The sequence below is a fragment of the Grampus griseus genome, assembly GCF_964374135.1.
Source record: "Grampus griseus genome assembly, chromosome: 18".
NCBI lineage: Eukaryota > Metazoa > Chordata > Mammalia > Artiodactyla > Delphinidae > Grampus > Grampus griseus.
The window spans coordinates 72,656,928-72,678,180 of NC_139012.1; the positions used below are offsets into that span (position 1 = coordinate 72,656,928).

At 45.4% G+C, this 21,253-nt stretch overlaps 1 protein-coding gene across 1 annotated transcript in view; it reads right to left on the reverse strand.

Annotated features, from left to right (window-relative positions):
* Positions 1-20,869, reverse strand: part of ALOX5AP (arachidonate 5-lipoxygenase activating protein) — a 30,636-nt gene extending 9,767 nt beyond the window's left edge. Inside the window, exons 1-2 of the mRNA XM_082675711.1 lie at positions 20,510-20,869; positions 13,573-13,672 (exon numbers count right to left, since the gene is read on the reverse strand). Of these exons, the coding sequence (XP_082531837.1) occupies positions 13,573-13,672; positions 20,510-20,579 (170 nt within the window). The 5' untranslated portion in view covers positions 20,580-20,869. The remainder of the gene's footprint in view (positions 1-13,572; positions 13,673-20,509) is intronic.
* Between the last annotated feature and the right edge of the window lie 384 nt (positions 20,870-21,253).

Sequence of the window (21,253 nt, forward strand, 5' to 3'; positions counted from 1 at the left end):
AGTGGCTTAAAACAAGACAAACTGATTATCTGGAGGTCAGAAGTCTGGGATCGGTCTCATTGGGCCAAAATGAAGGTGTCCACATGGCTGCATTCCTTCTGGAGATGCATCGCTTCTGTCTCCTTGCTTTTCCCAGCTTCTAGAGATCGCCTGCATTCCTTGGCTTGTGGACCCTTCCAACCTCAAAACCAGCAATGTCTGATCATGTCTTCTTTGCGACACCAACTCTTCTGCCTCCTTCTTCCACATTTGAAGGATCCTTGTGATTACGTTGGGTCCCACCCAGATAATCCAGAATCATCTCTTAAATTGAACTTAAATTCAGCTGGTTAGCAACCTTGATTCCTCCTTGCCACGTAACATAACCCATTCACATGTTCCCGAGATTAGGATGTGAACACCTTTGGAGGTCATTATTCGACCTACCACAATTAGTCTCATGTTTCAGATGAGAAACTGAATCTTGGAGAAGTTGAATAACTTGCCCAGGGTCACCCAGCTACAGAGTAGCAAAGCCAGGATTCACAGCCTGGTCAGTACGACTCTAAAACCAGGTGTATTACCTCTTCGACTCTACAGGCACACCTCAGAAATAGCGTGGCTTCAGTTCCGCACCACCACGATGAAGCAAATACCAGATAAAGCAACTCACAGGAATGTTTTTGTTTCCCAGTACACATAAAAGTGATGTTTATGCTATACTGTAGTCCACTGTATGTGCAATAGCATTATGTCGAAAAAACAAGGTACATACCTTAATTTAAAAATATGTTATTGCTAAAAAATGCTAACCATCATCCGACAATGCAGGGCTGCTGCAAACCTTCAATTTGTAAAACAAACAAAAACAAAAAACCCCACAGTGTCTGTGAAGCACAATAAAAAGAGGGATGCCTGCACTAAAGCAAACAGCAAGTGTTCTCAAGTTTACAGCCTAGATCAGAACAATCAACATGTACATCCATGGAAACACAACACAAGAAGACCCAAAAGAGGAGAGCAATGCAATAGAGCAGGAAGGATTTCGTCCCCCACCTGACGTTAACCTGCTGTTTGTCACTGGCAAAGCAATCTCTCTGGACTTAGTTTCCTTACCAGTTAAACTAAGAGACTAATACAGAGTAACTGAGATCCACTTAAGCTCTAAGAGTCCACGGTCTAATGTACTGGTTCTCAAGGTGTGGCCCCTGGACCGGGGGTCACATCAGAATCACCAAGGAACTTGTTGAAAATGCAAATGTTAATGCCTTCCTTGGACCTAAGGAATTAAAAACGCTGAGGGCGGGCCCAGCAAGAGTTTTAACAGCCCCCCAGGTGATTCTGATACGTACTCAAGTTTGAGAACCACTGGCCTAAGGTAATTCGAACTGTATAGGTAAAAGCAAAGATGCAATTTGCAAATTACATTTGGCCTTTTATCCAAATTCCTTCCTTGGATTCTTCATCTGGATCCTTCCTGATCTGGTTCTCATAGAGTTCCTCCTAAAAATCAGCCTTGAAGCCTCGTTCAAACCAATAGGATCTCACGATTCAGCTGGTACCACTGAGAACCCTGGAATGACCAGCCTTTGGTCTGTCCCCTGCAGAGAACCCAGAGGTTGGGTCACGGGGGCCTTCAGATCTTTCTGATGGTCAAAAAATCCTTTACTGGAGAAGTCAACAAATGGAAAAGGTAAGAAACCAATGTACCCTGTCCTGGATAGACACAGATAGAGAGCCAGAAGAGCCCTGATGACACTGCTGGGGGCTCTGGATACCCAGGATTTCCATTGATCTATGGACACAGTAAGAACTCCAAAGGGCGGGAGTCCCTTACAAATCTGCCATTTGCGGTGAAGCACCTAGTGAGTAAACAAGCCCCAAAGTGATAACTGTAGCAGCCGCTAAGCAACTGCATCACATCCATTCTTACACCTCATTAGAGACACGAAACTACAGCCTCAGGACTGAGAGAAGATCCATCTCCCAGTTCCAGAAAACTAGAGAGAACATTCCCTTTTATTTAGTTGAATAATGTTCCATGTCTGATGGGATCTAATACCTGACGCTCCAACAGTTTGAAAATCTATTTATATCAAAGCTCTCCCCTGCTTCCTCTCATTCTCATGCTTCTGTTTTGTTTGTTTTGAAGTTGTGATTTTGTCTGGGTGATGCAAAATTTTAAAAAATTCTTTATTGTCCAAGGGATGTGCTCATAGAAGTGTCTAGTGACGTGGCATTAGATCAGCCATTCAATCATTCCTGCCTCTTCTATCAAGTCACCATGGGCCCTGGTACAACACAGTCTGCCTGGAATTGAACGAAATTCTCCCAACTCTAAGAAAACGGGCTCTTCTCTGGATTTCCAGAATACGTCCAGAAACCTAACCCCCACTCTAGCTCAGGCCTGTCGCTCTCCCCATGCAGGACCTCTGACACACCTTCCATCCACAGCTGCGTGCACACACACCCCTCCTTGCCAGAGGGCTGCTGCTGCGCTGAGCTCAAGCAGCTTGTGTCCTTTGGTCAGTGATACAGCTGCCTTTAGAGACCTTAGAGGTCACTCGTGTGGTCCCTAAAGTCACAAAGCCTGGGTCCCACTCGGGGCTGCCACTTTTTTTTTTTTCAGTATTAAAATGTTTAATTTTATATTGTCTTTACCACCTTTAATCTTTTTTTAACATCTTTATTAGAGTATAATTGCTTTACAATGGTCTGTTAGTTTCTGCTTTATAACAAAGTGAATCAGCTATACATATACATATATCCCCATATCTCCTCCCTCTTGCATCTCCCTCTCACCCTCCCTATCCCACCCCGCTAAGTCATCACAAAGCACCGAGCTGATCTCCCTGTGCTATGCGGCTGCTTCCCACTAGCTATCTATTTTACATTTGGTAGTGTATATATGTCCATGCCACTCTCTCACTTCGTCCCAGCTTACCCTTCCCACACCCCATGTCCTCAAGTCCATTCTCTATGTCTGCATCTTTATTCCTGTCCTGCCCCTAGGTTCTTCATAACCATTTTTTTTTTTTTAGATTCCACATATATGTGTTAGCATACAGTATTTGTTTTTCTCTTTCTGACTTACTTCACTCTGTATGACAGACTCTAGGTCCATCCACCTCACTACAAATAACTCAATTTCGTTTCGTTTTATGGCTGAGTAATATTCCACTGTTATATGTGCCACATCTTCTTTATCCATTCATCTGTTGATGGACACTTAGGTTGCTTCCACGTCCTGGCTATTGTAAATAAAGCTGCAATGAACACTGTGGTCCATGACTCTTTTTGAATTATCGTGTTCTCAGGGTATATGCCCAGTAGTGGGATACCTGTGTCGTATGGTAGTTCTATTTTTAGTACTTTAAGGAAGCTCCATACTGTTCTCCATAGTGGCTGTATCAATTTACGTTCCCACCAACAATGCAAGAGTGTTCCCTTTTCTCCACACTCTCTCCAGCATTTATTGTTTGTAGATTTTTTGATGATGGCCATTCTGACTGGTGTGAGGTGATACCTCATTGTAGTTTTGATTTGCATTTCTCTAATGATTAGTGATGTTGAGCATCCTTTCATGTGTTTGTTGGCAATCTGTGTATCTTCTTTGGAGAAATGTCTATTTAGGTCTCCTGCTCATTTTTGGATTGGGCTGTTTGTTTTTTTGATATTCAGCTGCATGGGCTGCTTGTAAATTTTGGAGATTAATCCTTTGTCGGTTGCTTCAAAATATAGGCAAATATTTTCTCCCATTCTGAGGGCTGTCTTTTCATCTTGTTTATGGTTTCCTTTGCTGTGCAAAAGCTTTTAAGTTTCATTAGGTCCCATTTGTTTATTTTAGTTTTCATTTCCATTTCTCTAGGAGTTGGGTCAAAAAGGATCTTGCTGTGATTTATGTCAGAGTGTTCTGCTTATGTTTTCCCCTTAGAGTTTTATAGTGTCTGGCCTTACATTTAGGTCTTTAATCCATTTTGAGCTTATTTTTGTGTATGGTGTTAGGGAGTGTTCTAATTTCATTCTTTTACATGTAGCTGTCCAGTTTTCCCAGCACCACTTATTGAAGAGGCTGTCTTTTCTCCATTGTATGTTCTTGCCTCCTTTATCAAAAATAAGGTTACCATACGTGCGTGGGTTTATCTCTGGGTTTTCTATCCTGTCCCATTGATCTATATTTCTGTTTTTGTGCCAGTACCATACTATCTTAATTACTGTAGCTTTGTAGTATAGTCTGAAGTCTGGGAGCCTGATTCTACCAGCTCCATTTTTCTTTCTCAAGATTGCTTTGGCTATTCGTGGTCTTTTGTGTTTCCATATAAATTGTGAAATTTTTTGTTCTAGTTCTGTGAAAAATGCCATTGGTAGTTTGATAGGGATTGCATTGAATCTGTAGACTGCTTTGGGTAGTAGAGTCATTTTCACAATGTTGATTCTTCCAATCCAAGAACATGTATATCTCTCCATCTGTTTGTATTGTCTTTAATTTCTTTCATCAGTATCTTATAGTTTTCTGCATACAGGTCTTTTGTCTCCTTAGGTAGGTTTATTCCTAGGTATTTTATTCTTTTTGTTGCAATGGTAAATGGGAGCATTTCCTTAATTTCTTGTTCAGATTTTTCACCATTAGTGTATAGGAATGCAAGAGATTTCTGTGCATTAATTTTGTATCCTGCTACTTTACCAAATTCATTGATTAGCTCTAGTAGTTTTCTGGTAGCGTCTTTAGGATTCTCTATGTATAGTATCAAGTCATCTGCAAACAGTGACAGTTTACTTCTTTGCTGATTTGGATTCCTTTTATTTCTTTTTCTTCTCTCATTGCTGTGGCTAAAACTTCCAAAACTATGTTGAATAATAGTGCTGAGAGTGGGCAACCTTGTCTTGTTCCTGATCTTAGTGGAAATGGTTTCAGTTTTTCACCACTGAGAATGATGTTGGCTGTGGATTTGTCATAATGGCCTTTATTATGTTGAGATAAGTTCCCTCTATGCCTGCTTTCTGGGTTTTATCATAAATGGGTGTTGAATTTTGTAAAAACCTTTTTTGCATCTATTGAGATGATCATATGGTTTTTCTCTGTCAATTTGCTAATATGGTTTATCACATTGATTTGTGTATATTGAAGAATCCTTGCATTCCTGGGATAAACCCCACTTGATCATGGTGTATGATCCTTTTAATGTGCTGTTGGATTCTGTTTGCTAGTACTTTGTTGAGGATTTTTGCATCTATGTTCATCAGTGATACTGGCCTGTAGTCTTCTTTCTTTGTGACATCTTTGTCTGGTTGTATCAGGGGGTGATGGTGGCCTCGTAGAATGAATTTGGGAGTGTTCCTCCCTCTGCTATATTTTGGAAGAGTTTGAGAAGGATAGGTGTTAGCTCTTCTCTAAATGTTTGATAGAATTCACCTGTGAAGGCATCTGGTCCTGGGCTTTTGTTTGTTGGAAGATTTTTAATCACAGTCTCAATTTCAGTGCTTGTGATTGGTCTGTTTATATTTTCTACTTCTTCCTGGTTCAGTCTCAGAAGGTTGTGCTTTTCTAAGAATCTGTCCATTTCTTCCAGGTTGTCCATTTTATTGGCATATAGTTGCTTGTAGTAATCTCTCATTATCCTTTGTGTTTCTGCAGTGTCAGTTGTTACTTTGTCTTTTTCATTTCTAATTCGATTGATTTGAGTCTTCTTTTCTTTCTTGATGAGTCTAGCTAATGGTTTATCAATTTTGTTTATCTTCTCAAAGAAACAGCTTTTAGTTTTATTGATCTTTGCCACTGTTTCCTTCATTTCTTTTTCATTTATTTCTGATCTGATCTTTTATGATTTCTTTCCTTCTGCTAACTTCGGAGGTTTTTTGTTCTTCCTCTAATTGCTTTAGGCATAAGGTTAGGCTGTTTATTTGAGACGTTTCTTGTTTCTTGAGGTAGGATTGCTATAAACTTCCCTCTTAGAACTGCTTTTGCTGCATCCCATAGGTTTTGGGTCGTTGTGTTTTCATTGTCATTTGTTTCTGGGTATTTTTTGATTTCCTCTTTGATTTCTTCAGTGATCCCTTGGTTATTAAGTAGTGTATTGTTTAGCCTCCATGTGTTTGCATTTTTTACAGATTGTTTTCCTGTAATTGATATCTAGTCTCATAGCATGTGGTCGGAAAAGATACTTGATACAATTTCAATTTTCTTAAATTTACCAAGACTTGATTTGTGACCCAAGATATGATCTATCCTGGAGAATGTCCCTTGAGCACTTGAGAAGAAAGTGTATTCTGTTGTTTTTGTATGGAATGTCCTATAAATATCAATTAAGTCCATCTGGTTTAATGTGTCATTTAAAGCTTCTGTTTCCTTGTTTATTATCATTTTGGATGATCTGTTCATTGGTGAAAGTGGGGTATTAAATTCCCCTACTATGATTGTGTTACTGTCGATTTCCCCTTTTACGGCTGTTAGCATTTGCCTTATGTATTGAGGTGCTCCTATGTTGGCTGCATAAATATTTAGAATTGTTATATCATCTTCTTGGATTAATCCCTTGTTCATTATGTAGTGTCTTTCTTTGTCTCTTGTAATAGTCTTTATTTTAAAGTCTATTTTGTCTGATATGAGAATTGCTACTCCAGCTTTCTTTTGATTTCCATTTGCATGGAATATCTTTTTCCATCCCCTCACTTTCAGTCTGTATGTGTCTCTAGGTCTGAAGTGGATCTCTGGTAGACAGCATATGTACAGGTCTTGTTTTTGTATCCATTCAGCCAGTCTATGTCTTTTAGTTGGAGCATTTAATCCATTTACATTTAAGGTAATTATCAATATGTATGATCCTATTACCATTTTCTTAATTGTTTTGGGCTTGTTATTGTACATCTTTTCCTTCTCTTGTGTTTCCTGCCTAGAGAAGTTCCTTTAGCATTTGTTGTAAAGCCGGTTTGGTGGTGCTGAGTTCTCTTAGCTTTTGCTTGTCTGTAAAGTTTTAATTTCTCCATCGAATCTGAATGAGATCCTTGCTGGGTAGAGGAATCTTGGATGTAGGTTTTTCCCTTTCATCACTTTAAATATGTCCTGCCACTCCCTTCTCACTTGCAGAGTTTCTGCTGAAAGATCAGCTGTTAACCTTATAGGGATTCCCTTGTATGTTATTTGTTGTTTTTTCCTTGCTGCTTTTAATATTTTTTCTTTTATTTAATTTTTGATGGGTTGACTAATATGTGTCTTGGTGTGTTTCTCCTTGGATTTATCCTGTATGGGACTCTCTGTGCTTCCTGGACTTGACTATTTCCTCTCCCATATTAGGGAAGTTTTCAGCTATAATCTCTTCAAATATTTTCTCAGTCCCTTTCTTTTTCTATTCTTCTTCTGGGAGCCCTATAATTCGAATGTTGGTGTGTTTAGTGTTGTCCCAGAGGTCTCTGAGACTGTCCTCAATTCTTTTCATTCTTTTTTCTTTATTCTGCTCTGTGATAGTTATTTCCACGATTTTATCTTCCAGCTCACTTATCTGTTTTTCTGCCTCAGTTGTTCTGCTATTGATTCCTTCTAGAGAATTTCAAATTTCATTTATTGTGTAGTTCATCATTGTTTGTTTGCTCTTTAGTTCTTCTTGGTCCTTGTTAAACGTTTCTTGTATTTTCTCCATTCTATTTCCAAGATTTTGGATCATCTTTACTATCATTACTCTGAATTCTTTTTCAGGTAGACTGCCTATTTCCTCTTCATTTGTTTGGTCTGGTGGGTTTTTTCCTTGCTCCTTCATCTGTGTGTTTCTCTGTCTTCTCATTTTGCTTAACTTACTGTGTTTATGGTCTTCTCTTCACAGTCTGCAGGTTTGTAGTTCCTGTTGTTTTTGGTGTCTGTCCCCAGTGGCTAAGTTTGGTTCAGTGGGTTGTGTAGGCTTCCTGGTGGAGGGGACTGGTGACTGTGTTCTGGTGGATGAGGCTGGATCTTGTTTTTCTGGTGGGCAGGGCTGCATCCGGTGGTGTGTTTTGGGGTGCCTGTGACCTTATTATGATTTTAGGCAGCCTCTCTGCTAATGGGTGGAGTTGTGTTTCTGTGTTGCTAGTTGTTTGGCCTAGGGTGTCCAGCCCTGTAGCTTGCTGGTCATTAAGTGGAGCTGGGTCTTAGCCTTGAGATGTTGATCTCTGGGAGAGCTTTCACCATTTGATATTACATGGAGCTGGGAGGTCTCTGGTGGACCAATGTCCTGAACTCGGCTCTCCCACCTCAGAGGCACAGGCCTGACACCCGGCCAGAGCACCAAGACCCTGTCAGCCACACAGCTCAGAAGAAAAGGAAGAAATAAATAAATAAATAAAGTTATTAAAATAAAAAATAAGACATTATTATTTAAAAAAATTTTAAATTATAAAGTAATGAAAAATGAAAAAGAAAAGAAAGAAGAGAGCAATCAAACCAAAAAAAAAAATCCACCAATGATAGCAAGTGCTAAATCTATACCAAAAAAACCCATAAAAAATGGACAGACAGAACCCTAGGACATATGGTAAAAGCAAAGCTATACAGATAAAACCACACAAAGAAGCATACACACACATATTTACAAAAAGAGAAAAAGGAAAAAAATATATATATATCGTTGCTCCCAAAGTCATCTCCTCAATTTGGGATGATTTGTTGTCTATTCAGGTATTCCACAGATGCAGGTACATCAAGTTGATTGTGGAGATTTAATCCGCTGCTCCTGAGGCTGCTGGGAGGGATTTCCCTTTCTCTTCTTTGTTGGCACAGCTCCTCGGGTTCAGCTTTGGATTTGGCCCCGCGCCTGCGTGTAGGTCACCTGAGGGCGTCTGTTATTCGCTCAGACAGGACGGGGTTAAAGGAGCAGCTGATTTGGGGGCTCCGGCTCACTCAGGCCGGGGGGGAGGGAGGGAGGGGTATGGATGCTGGGCGAGCCTGCGGTGGCAGAGGCTGGCATGACATTGCACCAGCCTGAGGTGTGCCATGTGTTCTCTTGGGGAAGTTGTCCCTGGATCACGGGACCCTGTCAGTGGTGGGCTGCACAGGCTCCCGGGAGGCGAGGTGTGGAGAGTGACCTGTGCTCGCACACAGGCTTCTTGGCGGTGGCAGCAGCATCCTTAGCGTCTCATGCCTGCCTCTGGGGTCCGTGCTGATAGCCGCGGCTCGCGCCTGTCTCTGGAGCTCCTTTAAGTGGCGCTCTGAATCCCCTCTCCTCGCGCACCCCAAAACAGTGGCCCCTTCCCTCTCAGGCAGGTCCAGACTTTTTCCCGGACTCCCTCCCAGCTAGCCGTGGAGCACTAGCCCCCTTCAGGCTGTGTTCACGCCACCAACCCCCATCCTCTCCCTGCAATCCGACCGAAGCCCGAGCCTCAGCTCCCAGCCCCGCCCGCCCCGGCGGGTGAGCAGACAAGCCTCTCGGGCTGGTGAGTGCTGGTCGGCCCCGATCCTCTGTGCGGGAATGTCTCCACTTTGCCCTCTGCACCCCTCTTGCTGTGCTCTCCTCCGCGGCTCCGAAGCTTCCCTCCTGTGCCTCCCGCAGTCTCCGCCCCCGAACGGGCTTCCTAGTGTGTGGAAACCTTTCCTCCTTCACGGCTCCCTCCCACTGGTGCAGGTCCCGTCCCTATTCTTTTGTCTCTGTTTATTCATTTTTCTTTTGCCCTACCCAGGTACGTGGGGGGAGTTTCTTGCCTTTTGGGAGGTCTGAGGTCTTCTGCCAGCGTTCAGTAGGTGTTCTGTAGGAGTTGTTCCACGTGTAGATGTATTTCTGATGTATTTGTGGGGAGGAAGGTGATGTCCACGTCTTACGCTTCCACCATCTTGAAGGTCTCCCGGCTGCCACTTTTTGACTGTGCGATTGTGGGTGCATTTCCTAGCCTCACTGAGTTTCAGTCTCCTCATCAATTGAAGGTGAATGGAGACATGAGTATTTATGGATACCTCCTTGGCTGTTGTGAGAATAAAATGAGAGAAAGCAGCGCCAGGCTCACAGTAAGCATTCAATAAATGGTGGCTATTATTCCTCCAACCTCTTCCTTCTTATAACCCCCAATGGAAATGTCTTTCCTACTGACAAATTATTGTTATTCCAAATATCCTTTTGTGCCATTTTTTCTGCAGGACAAAACTGACAAACCCACTTTGTCTGTCATTTCTTGAGGTCTTAACTACGAGCTACTCAGCAGATCTCTCAACAATTCACTGTGCTGTGTTCAACTGGAGGCACCGCACTGCCAGTGTTTTTATGGAGAAAAGGATTCATTGCAATTTTCCCTTTCATTTTCCTCCACCTTTAGGAATGAGATATAGAAGCACTTAATGTTTTGCTAGTTAATTTGGGTTTATTTAAAATAAGTAAATATGGGAGGGATAAATTAGGAGTTTGGGATTAAAATGTACACACTACTATATATAAAATAGATAACCAACAAGGACCTACTGTATAGCACAGGGAACTATACTCAATATCTTGCAATAACCTATAATGGAAAAGAATCTAAATAAGAATATATGTGTGTGTGTGTATATATACATATATATATATATAAAACTGAATCACTTTGCTCTACACCTGAAACTAACACAACATTGTAAATCAACTATATTGCAATAGAACTTTAAATAAATATGTAAATAAGTAAATATCAATAATAACAGTAATAGTATCAATACTAATGAATAGAACCAACGTAGATGTACCACCTTCAAACCATTCACAAGTCCCTGCTACTTGGAAGTGGGTCCAGAGTGGATTCTGAGAAGTGTGGGGGGAGAAGGGACCTCAGGGTGTCATTTACCAAAATGCATCTTGTGAAACACTAAACCTTTGATATGCTCTAGAAAAAAAAAAAAGGAGGGGTGACTGTAGTTAAATAAGACCTCCCCTTCTTGTAGAAACAAGAATCACAGCGTCTTAGTACTTTAAAGTTTCTCAAAAGTCTTGCTGTACAGAACTTGTTCTTTTCTTTAACACCTGTTAACAGCCCATGAACTTGTAATCTATGGGTCACATTTTGGAAAATGACACATCTGCAGAGACCCATCTTCTCTCCACAACCTGTGCTCACCCACACTCATGGAGAAGAATCTTAGGTCAGTTAACTGAGACTTTTCTCCAAAAATCAAACTTTGACGGCTCTGGCTGCGCTCATCAACTGGCAACAGGGCTTTGACCTATGCTTTAGACACATGAAGAGAGAGTGAAGGTCGAGATCCTTTTAACTCTCAAACCCTGACTCAGCTCTGCCCTCGACGGAGATGGGTGGTAGAGCAGCCCATTAACCGAGGCTGAGTCTGAGCTGAAGGCCTCACCTGGCTGGGACGTCTGTTTACCAACAGCCCCCAAATCTTGAACTCTCTGTATCACTCAACAGTCATACTTTATGCTGAAAAACATGCATCAGCCATTTCAATCCACCAGCAACATTTATTCTTTCTGCTATTTTTCCCTTTATGCAGTCTCTAAACATGTATGATCCCACACCCCATCAACCAAGAGTTTCGATCCTGCAACCCTATGACAGGTGTATTTATGTACAAATTATATACACATCCTACTCTCAATCTGTATATTAAAACTGAGTAAAGTTCAATTTCCTATTTTTTAGATAGCAACATAAGATACATGTTCTTTTCTTCTCACACCCCTACGGCTCTTCTTGTACCCCTCTTTGGTGCGTTTGGACGCCCCTGGAGAAGCTGTCACTGGGGATGACTTTCTCCCGGGCTAACAGGTGAGGCCCTCCCTGGTAGCTTCCTGGCTGGGGCACACAGACTGGGGGCTCCCGGCGCCGCCAGCAGGCGGCAGCCTCTGTGCTGACCTTTAGCACCTTCCACAACCCACCGCAGGCACACACAGGGCGCTGCCAGCTGGGTCAGGGAGGAAGTAGTCTTTGTAACAGAACCACAGCAGCGTCTGGGCAACCTTTTAATTACAGAAAATTCCCCTCCGCTCCCCCCTCCCCCCCCCCAGAAGCTCCGACCTCTCCACAGCTCTCTCCCCTCCCCTCCCTCTTCTGGCCCTCTCTCGGGGGTGGGTAAGTGGGAAAGTCACGTGGGTTTGGGAGCTGGGCGGCAGCACCCATGCGGTGGGGACCCCCAGGAGGCACCAATCACCCACCACTCTCCTCTAGCGCCTTCGGACGTCAGGGACGCCATCTGGAGGCTGGCAGCGGGGGCCAGGCGTCAGCGAGGCGTCTTCTGAGACGCAGAGCTAGTTCACTCCTGGGGGAAATGGCAGGCACCAGGCGGCCTGGCCTGCCCCGTTCTTCATTTTCGGCAGGATGGAAAGTTAGCTTCTCACCCGGTACCGAGAAATTCCGCTGCATGCAGCCCTGCGCCACTTCTCCAGACGAGCCCAGCTGTGCCCCTGAGAACACGGGGCAGCCGGTGAGAATGTAGTGATCTGGGCGGGAAGAAGCTTCTCTTTCCGAACAGGTAGAATGGTATTCACGTTCTTTTGGATTCCACGTGGGGGGAGGTTCTGGCGTTACCCCTGACGGAGGACACTGTCCTTGCCCCTCTTGCACTCTTGCACGTGGGTGTGTCTGAGGGGACCTCTTCCATCTCCCCTGCAAACAGCACAGAGGGGCTGACGGCACCGCACACACTCTCCTCCACGTCCTGTAAATGTGAACATCTAATATGGCTTAAATCACATCCTTACGCTTCTTCGATGGATTCTGAGAATTAACACACCGAAGGTCCGAATCTTAAGATGGAAATCTCCCTGTAAGTAGTTCAGGAAGGGATTTCCTCGGAATCTGACTGCGCAGGAGTGCTGGGTCTGAGGGGCTGGGGCCGACGGGAGACAGAGGGGCCTCGAGGGGCTGCATTTGCTTGTGCTATTCCTGCCGTTGCTTGTGTGGCCACGACTCCCACTTTGGAAGGATCTCTGGAGACATCCAAGTCACCTCCAAGCTGAGACTGAAGGCCAGCTCAGAGCTGCAGCCTCCCTTTCTCACAGGCCAATCACAGGCTCAGAGAAGCAGGTGACAGGCCGCTGGCTGCACCCTCTGTCTGAATGCGCTCAGCAGAGAGGGAAATGAATGTTGGATTTGCATCCCACATAGCGCCCGCCTCCTTCACCGAGTTCTTCAGGTGTTTTCAAACAGCCTTTCCATTCGGAAGGCAAGCAGCAGAGGTGGGGAAGCCATTGCATAATTCCCCCATTCTTTCCGTTCTGGTTGCACCAGGAGACCTGGCTTAGGAAACGCACTAGAGTCCCCTCCAGACCCCATCGAGGGGACCAGAGGGGCTGCAGGCAGCTGCCAGCTGGTCCTACCTGCTGCTTCCGAAGCTGGCTGGTGAGCGATGGCTGGTTTTCCCGGCAGCCCCTCTGGACTAACGCCCCAGAAAATCGGTCAACTCCACGACTGAATGACTGGCTGAGAGGTCCCCGAACAGGCGGAGCTCCATCCCGCCACGTCACAGCCCCGCTTCCTCTCTTTACACACCAGCACTTGCTAAGATGATGAAAAGTGCCCCCAAAGTCTCCCAGGTGAAGTTCAAGCTTCCCTGGGAACCTCGCCTCCCCGGCCTTTGGAAGGTTAGCCCGGACAGACATGCAGCCCTGTGCCCATTGCCCCTCTCTGTCAGTTAGCAGTGTCAGGGTTTGGACTCACTTGGCAGTGTAGACCCGTTCAAAGGCAAGTGTCCCCGTCCTCTGGAAGCTCCACCCATTATGGGTCTTGCTCTCGTGCTCCAACTTGTGGGCAAAGAACCCTGCCAGGGGGAGAGGTTTGGATTTGGTTTATAACGGGGAACATCCACGAGCCTCGTATCCCATTATTTTACTAGAATGTTAGACGGTTCCTTAGCTTGACATCTAAAGAGCCCTAAATGTCCTCCATCAAATGCAACTGAGCAAACATTCATTCAGCAGCTACCCTCCATTAATCACTGCATCTGGTGTTGGTGACTCAATGGTGAGTAAGACACGACCCTCACTTTCAAGGATCCGACAGTCGGAAGAAATAGACAACCAAGTAAAGAAATTACACTACAGAGTGACTCGTGCTAAGATCAGACTGAGTGAGAATACAGAGCCATCGAGGGTCCAAGGGGGCAACTTAATTCAGTGTTTGGGACACAGAAGGATTCCTAGAGGAAGTGATATTTAAGATAAAATCTGAAGACCAAGTGTGGCAAGCAGAGGAGACCACTCCACTCTAGTGTAATGGCACGTGCAAAGGTCCAGAGGCAAGAACCTCTGGGGTTCAGTACATCCAGCTTATTGGTGGTGGGGAAGTAGAACCTGGTACAATTACAAATGAGACTGAAGAGGTAGGTGGTGAATTGTTCTTTCAATGACATTTCTCTGTTATCACTTGCCATGTGCCAGACACTCAGCTTATGTCTGAGAACAAAACACACAAAGAGCCTTGGCCTGAGGAGCTTACGTTCTGGCGAGGATACAAGAAGAGAAGACAGACCACACACAGTAAACAAAATGCAAAAATTAAAACGACACAGTGTGCCAAGCTGTGGACAAAAGAGAAGGCACAGCACGACAGGGGCTGCTGCGGGTGCAGACAGGGTGGCTGGAGGGAGCCCCAGGGAGAAAGCAGTAAGTGAACCAAGGCTGAAGAAGACGGTGGCTGAGAAGTGCCTGCCGGACTTAGCAGCATGACCGTGACCTTGATGACAGCCACGTTAAGAGCTTCTGAATTTATTTCCATCTTGAGAGCAACAAGGAGATACTGACAGATGTAAGTTGAGGAGTGGCATTGCCAGAAAGCCACTCTGTCTTTAGCATGGTGAGTGTTTAAAGGGGTGAGACCCAGGACAGGGGAAAGACAGAAGGGAGCTGGTTAGGGTGATGCTTGTGGGATTAAGAGATGCTGAGGGGACAGAGTCTGTAGGCTGGATGGTGGGGATGGCGGGATAAAGGTCTCTCCCTCCCTCTCTCTCTCTCTCACCCCTCCTATTTTATTCCTTTCCTCCTATTTCAAGAGTGAGAAAGGGAAAAGTGTGATTGTCAGGGACCCACTCACAGGGTTTCTTTCCATCAACTTCCTCTTAGGCTCCTCAAACAGACATGAAAAGGATGCCTTATCCATTGTGTACATGAATAAAAGTCTTCACGTTTTCCTTTTTGTCAAGAGTACATTCCTCTCCTAGAACTGTGCCCGTTTTGAGCAGAGCTGCAGGGCTGGCTTGTCTGAAGGCCCTCTGTTAGGCACTGGACATATGCTCCTTTATTGGGCCTGGCATCAGCTCTGTGAAGTGGGTGGTACTGTCCCTACTTTGTAGACAAGGGCCCTATGGCTCAGGGAGGTTAAATAACTTTCTCAGAGTCACTCCACTGGGGAGCAGGGAGGTTGGGATTCAACTCCAGCTGGGCATTCGAGGGTGTGTTTATCCTCCTACTGTCACATAGAAGCTCACTTCAGGGATTCCATCAACTACACAGCGTTTAAGTATCCAACTGTCCACTCTGGACGTCCCTTCTTACCATAGAATACAGTGGAAAATTCTGATCATTGTCTTTCCAGAACCCAAGGTGACACCCCTTGCCCCTGGACATGTAAACAGAGACAGTTTAAGAAAGTCTGAGGTTATTTCTGCAACCAACTGCACAGCGTGGCCGTCCTTCTCCGAGTCTGCCTCTCTTCTTCCTCTCCTTGCCTGAGAACAAACCCCTTCCTCTTTTCCAAGCCTTAGCCCTCCACCTGCAACCCTGACACTGCTTCTGCCACCCTCTTCGGGTCTTTGTTCATCAGTGTTTGCCCCATTTCCTGAACCTTCAATCTCTGTTTTCCTCCTAATCCTTACCATTGAAACACACTCAGATCTTTCCTACCCTCAAAACAAAAGAGAAACAAGCCTGCCTTTAGGGTCTACCTCTCCCTCCTTCTAAGCTACACTTGAAAGAGTTGGGCCACCTCTGTCCACTCCTCCAAACACTGACACTCCAACTCTTATCTTCCTTGACCACGTTACAGAAACTGTGCACGCAAAGACCACTCACACACTTCTCTTGGCTGGCTGCTAACATCAGGCCAAACCAGAGAGACAGAGAGAGACACGGAGAGAGAAGCTGCAACGGTACCCCATGCTGGGCTCTGCTGGCTACTCTACCTATGGTAATTATCCCAGGTAATACCTTCAACCATCACACATAGAAGATATTAGTAACTCCATCTCTCTGTTGAGGAAACTGGTGGTCAGAGAAGGTAAATAACTTTCTCAGGATCACATAAAAAGCTCTTGAGATTTTCATTAAGTTAGTATGAGCCAGCAGCGTGATACGAAAGAACAATTCACACATCCTTTATTCTAACAGAACTGCTGTCTGAATCTCGGGAACGGTTTCCCTCCATGGAAAACACCCACCTGCATCTTAGAAAGAACATGGCAAGTCGGGGAGTGGGGTAGGAGGGGGAACCCAATGACAAGGAACTCTGGAAACCAAGTCATATGAGGAATGATACATTGAAGAAGGGATGTTACAGGTGACTTTGTAAACACAGAAGCAGCAGGCACAGTCTAAGCTTTTCCAAAGAACAGACACACCAGTGGATAGAAATTATAAGGCAGCAGATTTCAGTTCCATATAAGAGAGAACTTCCCGAGTAGTGACCGTTTGAATGAATGAATTCGAGACAAAATACACTGTGTAAAGGTCTACCCTTTGGAGCAGGTTTGAAACCCAGTTTCACCATTACTGGCTCTGGAACCTCCAACCAATGGTCTAACCTCTCCAAGCTCCACTTTGCTTACCTGTGAATTAAGCCAGGACATGGAAGCAACCACTGACAGGTGAATGGATAAACAAGATGTGGCACATATATACAATGGAATATTACTCAGCCATAAAAAGAAACGAAATTGAGTTATTTGTAGTGAGGTGGATGGACCTAGAGTTTGTCATACAGAGTGAAGTAAGTCAGAAAGAGAAAAACAAATACTGTATGTTAACACATATATATGGAATCTAAAAAAAAAGTGGTTCTGAGGAACCTAGGGGCAGAACAGGAATAAAGACACAGAGGTAGGGAATGGACTTGAGGACACGGGGAGGGGGAACGGTAAGCTGGGACGAAGTGAGAGAGTGGCATGGACATATATACACTACCAAATGTAAAACAGATAGCTAGTGGGAAACAGCCGCATAGCACAGGGAGATCAGCTCAGTGCTTTGTGACCACCTAGAGGGGTGGGATAGGGAGGGTGGGAGGGAGACGCAAGAGGGAGGAGATACGGGGATATATGTTTATGTATAGCTGATTCACTCTGTTATACAGCAGAAACTAACACACCATCGTAAAGCAATTATACTCCAATAAAGATGTTTTAAAAAAATTAAAAATAAAAATCAAAGAAATATAACACTATATATTTCATAGGGTGCAAAGGATTAAATGAGATAATATTATGCCCAGCACCATACTTGACACAAAGCAGATTCTCAATACACTTAACAATGGGAAGGGCAAGGCCAGTGTGTTGTGAGCCCTCCGTCAGGGGAGTGTTCGGTAGGGGCTCTTGAGGATGCTGTAAAGAAGATTTCTGCTGTCACCATTCAGGCCTCCGCGCACGAGGCCCGGGTCCCTCCCCGCAGCTCACCCTCTCCTCCCAGTCTAAATAGTTTGGCTTCCTATGGAAATCACTCTCTCTAAATCTGTGTTTCCCAGGTTTGCTTCATGGCCAAGCTGCTGGCACCTTGGCCAAGAAGTTGGAGGCCCTCTGGGTGCTACGCATAGGAAATCCATCTCTCTACACTCCCTGGGAAACCAGGTTTTGGCAGTTCTGGTCCAGGTCTCTTGGAACGAGGTACTCTAAACTTGGTCTGCATTTCCAAACGTGGGTTCTGCTGGATCAAGCTGGAAGAGGGCCACGAGCTCAAAGATCCTGATGACTAACGAGCGTCTGGGAGGCAGAGGAGGAGGTTCCACCAGGCGGGTGGGCTCTGGCCCTTCCCCCGCCAGAGGGAATCGGGCTCACACAGTGTACCGAGAGCGCAGAGCTCTCCAACACTGTCACAGACACGGGGACTGACCTCCTTGTCTTGGGACAAAGACAGAGTGTGCCATGCCTGGCAGCAACATGTGAATAGTTCCTAAAGCTAACAGAAAGGGCATCCAATGTAACTGGGGTGGGACAGAGTTTTTGCATATTTTCCGCACTCAATAAGGTAGACCCGTGGCTGCAACATCGAGGTTAATTAGAATTGCAAAGAGAAGTTCTGGACCTACATTTGGACCTTTGTGTTTGCCTAAAAACTCAACGGTTAAAACAGGTAGAGGTGTTACCTTCCAAGTCATTTGCATTGTTCTTGTTTCCCTGCACGGGCACATTTAACAGTTAGAAACAAAAAGTCCTCACAGGGTGATCTCAGCATCACATGGGAGCCCTGGTCTCTGCCTCAGAGGGGAGCAGGGCTGATCCTAAGCCTCTGAGCGGGAGGCAAGGGCTCCTTCTGTGGCTTCAAAAGGGCAGCAGCATGTCTTCTCCCCCGAGCACGGGTGGGACAACGCTGTGAAAGGGAATTGGGGGGATTGGATGGGGAGGGACAGAGGCTGTGATGCTGGGGCCGTGCTGTCCACACCGCTACACGTGCACTCCAATCATCTGTCGTTATCTATCTGAAATGGCTGGCCGAAAGACTGCGGTTCAAACTCAGACATGTGGCCATCTGTAATCTCTCCTCCCCCTTTGCACCGAAGAAGAAGACTTAATCTCACCTGCCAAAAATAATTAGAAATCTCACCGTCCACCTCAAGTCTGCTCCGGGTTTGCTGTGCTTCTATGGAAAAGCCCGGGACCCCCTGGACAGACCAGGGCCAGGTCCTGGGGCATCTCAGGAGAGATGAAGGGTCTGTTCTCACGGGAGGAGACCCTCCAGCTTCCCCCGACTCAGCCTGGACCAACAGGGAGCAGCTCAGGGTGCACTCGAACCTCTGCTCAGCCCCATCTGCACAGGCGGCCGAGGGGACCCTGGCTCCCGTCCACTGTCACCGAGATTGACAGGTATCCGGGGGAGGGCCGGAAGGGGAGAGCTGAACAAGCAGCGCCCGCCTGCACCCATACAACCGCCTCCACGGGCACCGGAAGCATCACTGCAGGCTTCCTGCTTACCGCCTGCCCATCTTTTCCTGCCAGCCTTTCCTTTCCTGGGAGGCAGGAACCTAGCGTTCTTGTTCACTGCTACATCCTCCTGGATGCGGGACCCTTCCTGGACAGAGCAGGGTCCCTGTGGGTGTATGCAGGTCGAATGAATGAATCCCTCGGTGACTGACAAGACTAAGGGAGCCCCAACATGAAACAGCAATGGCCTGAGACTGTGGCAGCCTCAGCCGGCCCCTCGTCCCCTCTCTGTGTGAGATTTAGAATGAAAATGTTTGGGTCAGAAAACTGCCAAGTGCTGTTCCGGACACCAAGGGGGGAAAGTGGCGGGAGGGCTGGTGGTGGTGGGATGAATTGGGAGATTGGGATTGACATATATACACTGATATGGATAAAATAGATAACTAACAAGAAGCTTCTGTATAAAAAATAAATAAAATAAAATTCAAAAACGAAAAACAAAACGTGTTGTTCCACGGAGGAAGCATACTCGGAGTATGCAGAGTTGGCCACTATCTGGTGCGAGGAGACCACGGGCAGCCTTCCCCATCACCAGCCTCTGTCCACACTCGAGTTGGGGGAAAATATCCGAATATGCCCAATTGATTGAACACCCAAGTTTCCAAAGTGTGCCAGGGTGTGAACATTCAGTAATTACCATTAAGTTACAGCGCCGCCCTTCGTCATTCCTCTCCTTTTTTCTCTGTCTTCGTAAACTGCAAAGCCCAAAGACACTGGCCGTACTGACAGAGAGAGCCTGAGGCAGTCCTAGCTCAGAACTTTAAAGAGAAAGTTCTACCCAGTCCTGGCGTTTTCAGTTCTAGGTCTCTTGCTTGGTTTAAGTGATAGCAGAGGTAATGGAAATGCAAACCCCAAACAAGAAAATCCTCCCCGGTCTGTCTCTCCCTTTATGTAAGTACGTAATGCCTACCAAAAAATGCTTCAATTACGCATTGCTAGAGAAAAAGAAAGTATTGCAAAGGACACGTTTCTTCAAAAGAAAAAAGAAAAAGCAATACTGAGGTAAAATAATGTTAAGGTGAAATCCCCCTCACACCACACAAATTTCCTTTTTTTTAGCCTACAGGTGACAGGTGAAGAGCGCCCAGCTGCAATTAGTAGAACCCAGCGTCTGGGTGAACATATATCTGATTGTCCCTTTCCAGCCTTCCTGCCCTCCAACTGGTCTCTGGCCACAGTAATTCATAGTTAAAATGCTGATTGCAGACATTCCGGTGACGGTTTTTTATACAGTTTGCTGCCCTGGCTCTACAGACATGATTAATCATCCTCATTAAAGCGAAAGAACGATTGGGAGAAGGAAAAACCTAAATTCATGCAGAAAGGCACAAACCCCTATACATTCAAATAAAGATACAAATACACATAAAGACAAAAGTGTACACACACACACACACACACACAACTGTGTAAGCCTGACTTTCAAACAACTACAAACGAACTCTACCCTGAGGGAGGGGATTCCCTTACCGTTCTGGACTACACTGATGAGGGTGACGATGGCCAGCAGGACAATATTGCCCAGGGTTTCGTAATCCATGTTCGTTTCAGGCTCCCAGCAAGGACTGATCAGCTCTGTGGCACCCCAGGCCCGCACTGTGCAGGAAGGGGAAGTGAGGGCTGGACTCTGCCTTTCATCATTAGAATTTCCAAAGGTCCCAGCGCTTCTTCTTTTTTTTTTTTTTTTTTAAATAGCCACCAAAGTACCCTGGCTCAGCGTGTCCTGCCAGAAGAAGCAGGGCTCAGGAGACAGGCAGGAAGGGAAGAAAAAGTGAAGCATGTTTTTTATTTATTGAGCACCTAAAAGGTCTGTGTCCAGAGTACTGTCTTTCTTTCTTTCCTTGAATCCCTCGGAAAAAAATAACTACTTGACACGTGGCGGGGTGCAGAGTAGCGACCAAGTAATAAGCCCTGGATGAACGAATGAATGATGATGAGGTGGACGGCTGATGCCTCTGTTTCCACAGGAAACAAGCAACAAGAGAATTAAAACTAAACCAAAGAACTTAGATAAGGAGCAGAAAGACGGTCACCTAGGAAAACTTCCACACAGGAAGGATTGTTAACCACTGGCTTCTCTGAGGTAATTACTGAGCTACTTCCCTGGAATCTTCTCAGCATAATAATAAGAGTAGAGAGAAGGTGTAAGAGGGAACCTGCTGAGTGAGGTAGGTGGTGGCCTGGCATCTTATAGGACAGTTTTCTGCCCTCGGA